The sequence below is a fragment of the Anoplophora glabripennis genome, unplaced genomic scaffold (assembly GCF_000390285.2).
Source record: "Anoplophora glabripennis isolate ALB-LARVAE unplaced genomic scaffold, Agla_2.0 scaffold763, whole genome shotgun sequence".
NCBI classification, from domain to species: Eukaryota; Metazoa; Arthropoda; class Insecta; order Coleoptera; family Cerambycidae; genus Anoplophora; species Anoplophora glabripennis.
In genome coordinates, this window is record NW_019417642.1 from 183,531 (window position 1) to 189,218 (window position 5,688).

General features: G+C 29.7%; 1 protein-coding gene across 6 annotated transcripts in view; it reads right to left on the reverse strand.

Annotated features, from left to right (window-relative positions):
• LOC108914196 (GATOR complex protein DEPDC5) overlaps nt 1-5,364 on the reverse strand; it is a 35,961-nt gene extending 30,597 nt beyond the window's left edge. For 5 of the 6 annotated variants that reach the window (XM_018719942.2, XM_018719939.2, XM_018719941.2 and 2 more), the window contains exons 1-7: nt 5,072-5,364; nt 4,586-4,944; nt 4,046-4,455; nt 2,945-3,132; nt 2,696-2,892; nt 2,039-2,319; nt 1,727-1,932 (exon numbers count right to left, since the gene is read on the reverse strand). In XM_018719942.2, coding sequence (XP_018575458.1) covers nt 1,727-1,932; nt 2,039-2,319; nt 2,696-2,892; nt 2,945-3,132; nt 4,046-4,455; nt 4,586-4,944; nt 5,072-5,114 — 1,684 coding nt within the window. In that variant the 5' untranslated portion in view covers nt 5,115-5,364. The remainder of the gene's footprint in view (nt 1-1,726; nt 1,933-2,038; nt 2,320-2,695; nt 2,893-2,944; nt 3,133-4,045; nt 4,456-4,585; nt 4,945-5,071) is intronic. The other variant, XM_018719943.1, reaches the window with a different exon arrangement.
• Nucleotides 5,365-5,688: the final 324 nt, after the last annotated feature.

Here is a 5,688-nt window from a genome sequence, read left to right on the forward strand (position 1 = left end):
TGCTGATGATACTACCATCTGTCTAAAATCTGACTCAGCTGCTTTACTGCAAAATATTGCGAATGCAGTGCTTGCAAACTTTCATGCTTGGTGTATATCAAATAGACTGATTATTAATGTTAGTAAAACTAAGTATATTATGTTTCGTAAAGAACGTTTATTGTCCCAATTAAATTTTACATTAACGATAGAGAATGTTACGCTTGAAAATGTATCTCACACTAAGTTTCTCGGACTGCACATAGATGAAAATTTATCTTGGTCTAAACACATTGAATACGTTTTAAAGAAACTAAATTCCTCATATTATGTTATTCGAAATCTTAAGTCCATTGTTGAAAAAAAATATCTACTAAATATCTATTATGCATTAGTATACTCACATCTAAAATATTTGATCCTGTATTGGGGTCAATCGAGGGATATCCATAGAGTTTTTATATTACAAAAAAGAATATTAAGGTTAATTTTTTCGTATCAGCCACATGATTCATGTCGACCATTATTTAAAACAAATAAAATATTAACAGTTGCGTCCATTTTCATTTATGAAGCAGGTATGTTTGTGAAAAATCATTTAAATTTGTTCCCGTCCTGCAGCTGTATTCACAGTCATGATACTAGATCTGCATCCAATATTTACGTTGACAACTATAGACTATCTCTTTTTAAGAAAAGTCCATATTATGCGAGTAGCACAGTCTACAACAAATTGCCGCAACAAATAAAAAATATAACTTGTCTCACTAAATTTAGAAAAGAATTTTTGGAGTTCCTTTATGACAACAGTTTTTATTCCCTAAATGAATTTTTAGACGCACGCTACTGATTTGTACTATCTGACCGTTTGTATGTGTGTGTGTATATGTGTATGTGTGTGTATATGTATGTGTGTATGTATATATGTATGTATATATGTATATATGTATATATAATGTATTATAAGTCTCGATCCATTCTATGTATGTAAAATTGTATTTTTAACATTTTAACTTGTTTGTTTGAAATTTACTTTTTATGTAATTTTCTGTAAATCAAATTTTATCTACCTGTGACGTTTCGTACCCTGTATGGCATACACGAAATAAAGTTATTATTATTATTATTATTATTATTATTATAAATTGTTTGCATTTGCATTCTAATGCATTTTGTGTAAAGCAATGCAATCAAAATATGTTTAATTAAACCTTTGCAAACAGCAAGAAATGTCTTCTTGTTTGTATTAAATAATTTTTAAATATGGGCCTGCTGAATGTTAGAGAGAGATATAGGAACCGAGAAGCATAAGTGCAGCTTAACATGGTAAGCAAACCTGTCTGAAAAAGATCAAAGTGCCGACGCTCGAGTCGTTTTGCTGGTTTCCTTATGCTGTGATCAAACTGTGGTCCCACATTTTCTGGAAAATTTGTTTTTGATTTATGTCTATCTCAATTCTTAATTGAGATACACAATTAAATAAAGTTTGCCAGTACATTTTAAAATTTAAAAACGTGGACATTATGCCTGTGTTAATAAAGTTATAGTGACAAAAAGAAAGAATGAAACCAATAACAAAAACAAAGAAGAAAGTTATTACATTGGTACTCATATTTGAAACCAGCATTAATATTTTCTCGGTCAATGTTGTTTCATATTTATCTAAACATGTAGATTAAATAAGAATAACTTGTGAAATTTGCGCTTCTAATAGAAAAGAATTAAATTATTAAGTATTTATTTTTACCATCTGCATGAGGAGACACAACTGGAGTGTAAGTAGCTGAGGGTATGGCAATTGGTTCCGAGCGTGGGTTTGAATTTATTCTTTGAGGAATGTCAGGGTCAGACATTTTTCGTCGCTGGCCTTTGGTGAAATCCTGTGAATCCAATAAACTGCCTGAACTTCTTTTAAATCGATTATAGCGAGGTGGTACTTTGTGATGTAGTGTACTACAAAAAAAAATCCGAACTAAATTCTTTGACTTTTTTAAATTTTACAACCCCAAAACAGTGGTATTAAAAGTTTTTGACGATGTACTATAATATTTCATCTTACCTGTTTTCTGTGGAGTGATATGCCGGTGGCATTTGGAATATTTTGGCATCGTACGCGTCATAGTCGAAAAAAGAATTATGAATATACTCATCTTCAGGTAAAAGTTTGGATCTCGGTGAATCTTTTTTCACATCTCCATCAGGGAGTGGAGGTGGTAATTTGATTCTTGGAATGAAATTTGAATAAGCAATTTTCTTGTTAGTAGAGTAAAATGACAAATTTATCCAATGCGGCATCGAATAATCATCAGGTACATTTAAATGGGTGTCTTTATTGTGGAACTGAAAAAAATAACAAATTCTTGGAAATAAAATAAATAAAACATCAAATTCACTGCTAAATCACTTGCAATTAGAGCCGCTCTTCTGAATTCACGATGGACGTTTCATGAGTTTAGAGTTATGTATGAACCTTTTAGAAAGAGAAAGCCATCAAGTTGGAGTCACGTTTCTAGGGTTTCTGATTACTGAGATAAGAATCACCAAAACTGGTCGGGGAATCGATAACGGTTTTATAGTCACAAATTTCGTTAATACTGCTTTAGATAAAGCCTACTTTTTGTTTTTAATCAGCATTTGGTTCAAAATCAAAACATTTCAATAAAATTTCTATTCTGTTTAATTAAAAGTATGTATTTATTAACTTATATTAAATTACCTTCAGTAGTGGAACAGCATGTAAGGGTTGCTCACCAACACAAACCAAATCGCTGCCAACACCATTGTCTATGATTCTTTGTTTAGTGATATTAGTGAGCTCTCTATCAACTTCGAATACACCTACTCCAGGAGTAACCACCACACTCAACTGACCTGTTCTGTCAAAACTGCGATCTAAATAATGTTTTTCAAACACTAAAAGAAATAGATATAGAAGCAATCTTATTATTTAAGAAAAAATTCCTACCGTTTAGAGACATATTTAAAACTTCTAAAAAATTTCCTTGGGCAGCCGTGCTATTCGTGGCAGCAGGAATGACTTGATCTGGTCTAGAATGATATTCTAACACCACCTTTAGATAATTCTGGAAAATATGCCTCAGTTGTACTAAGAAACCGCTCCAGTCATCATAACGCTCGTTTTGCACAGCAACTCTAACAAAAATTTCAAATATTTTCAATTCATAAATCAAAAATAGTCACTAATAAGTACATTGTAATTTCAATGAGATTTAAATTAGTATATTTGCAAAATCAAGTAAGTACATAATTTTATAAATATGTATATAGATACTTTTCAGTCAGCCTAAACAAGGTGTTATTGGAAGAGGGGTTTTCTTTAAACCTTACATTTGTAGGTATAAAAATAAATAATTTTTTAAATGAAAACCTTAGTAAAACTTTTTATGACAGATATTTGCAAGGATATTTGTCATGTGTCTATAATAAATTGTACACATCAGCCTCAAGAAAGAACAGTATTGTTATTTAACTTACAGTTAAAAGTTGATTTTGTTAGCAATTAAAGAAATAGTGTTAAAGTGAACCTAAAATTGAAATAAATTAGTTACAAAATCGAATATTCATGATAGTAAAATTGTAAATATGTTGTTGATCTATGATGAGTGTCAGCAGAATGAATATCTACAACTTAAAGTACATATACTGACTCTCCATTAGTTTTCGAGGAACTACAACGAAATATATGCTATTACAATTACAATTAAGACTGAGCTTAGAGACAAAGTTTGGAATATAGCGAATCTACATTAGATTTCAAGGAAATAAACTACAAAACTATGACTAACGATTTTAGATGTCTTGCTTGAAGTGTTTATTGACTCTACAGAACTATAAACGATTTTATATTTACAGCTTAGAGTATTGATTCTCCACTACACTTGATATTAAAAGTATTTTATAAATTATACATATGACAATATATTATAAATTTTGAAAATCGTCTCATTTGAAAATCCTAAGAAATAATCATATACTAAGAAAAGAAACCCCTACTTTTAATAGTACCCTGTATATGACGCTGTGCATTTCAGAAAGTAATATTAACCTATAAAAGTCCTCGTAATATCTTCCTTTGTAATCCTTTTGTAGACATTCCCTCATGTGCTGAGGAAACTCTTCTAAACTGCTGGCCTCGTAAAACGTTCTTGAGAAAAGTACAATGGTTACTTCGTGATTGCTTCCATTTTTCTTCCATTTCATGAACAAGTCAGAGAGAAAACCATTCACCGCTTTTTCAAAATAAAGATCTCCATATATATCAAAATCCCACATTTCTGATGACATTTGCAAAAATATGTACACCATAGCAGTAGATGAACGAAATACGACTTTAGTGTCATCAGTAATGACACCACAAGCTACTCGGTCCCCCTGGGCCCACATTTCGTATACTTGACAACGTACAGCACCACCACAAAATTCCAATTTTTTATTCATGTATACACACGTGTTAACCTAAAGTAAGTGTAGATCTATAGAAAGTTACTATGTACTAGCTTTTTAAGATATCCTATTTTTAATTTATATAAAATAATTATTAAACAAAATACATGATGAAAGCCATATTTATTTACAACATACATACCAAGCTGTTTTTCAGTCTCCACATTTCTGATCTTCCCATATATTGGTCCTTAAAAGTTAATTCTATTGAATCCAATGCGACATCAGCAGGATTTACTAATCTTATGGTAACATTTTTATATGTTTGTAGACCAAAAGCAGAAGCTATACTCTGTTCAACGCTAATGGTCTCCCTAGTTTGTAGCAAATCATTACCAAATGACTTTATTTGCAACAGAAGTCTAGGAAACTCCTCCTCTACATCAGGTTTGTTTTTAGTTTTCTGATGTTCCTCCTCGGGCGGAGGAGGATGATATATTTCAACAATATGATTTCTTTTAGCTTCTGGATAATCTTTTTGGTTTATAATCAAATCTTCATCTAAAAAAAAAAATATTTTATATACCATAACTTTGATCAGATATAAAACAAAGATTTAGAACATCCTTTAAAAATATCAATTAAGTTACCTATTAAGCTCTATAATAAATTATAAAGAATTACTCACCACTAAAGTTTTTCTGATGTACTATTAGTCTAAATGACTTCATGTTGGATACTAAAATCTATATATAAAATCTATAATTTTATTATTGTAATGGACTTTGCTTTACGTAAATATTTACAAATGTTTATTATAATGTCACAATACATATTCAAAATTCGAATTCACTTTATTCCATACGCGGACTATTATATTCTAATAACATGATTGTTTATTAAAATCATTTTCAATTTTAGTTCCAGATCCTGATACTTTTAAATAATCTACTGCAATAAATTAAAAATGACATTTTAAAATAGATATATCTATTAATAAACAAGATAAGAGGTTAATGAAAAATGACATTTCCATATTTATATAGATATTCGATATAATTTGTCTAGAATTACTATTAACTATAATACAAACACATAGGTATATTTTATAAAAAATATCGTATTACGGGTTTAAAAAAATATGTTTTTAATATATGTTCTAAATTTTTTGATGAAAATAATGTCACAGAATTTATTTCATACAATTTCTTTTATATTTTGCAATAATGGAAATTATTTGTATCGTTTGCTATGACTTTTTTGTAGATAAAGTAGAAAATTATTTCTCAGTTCATCATCTGTTAA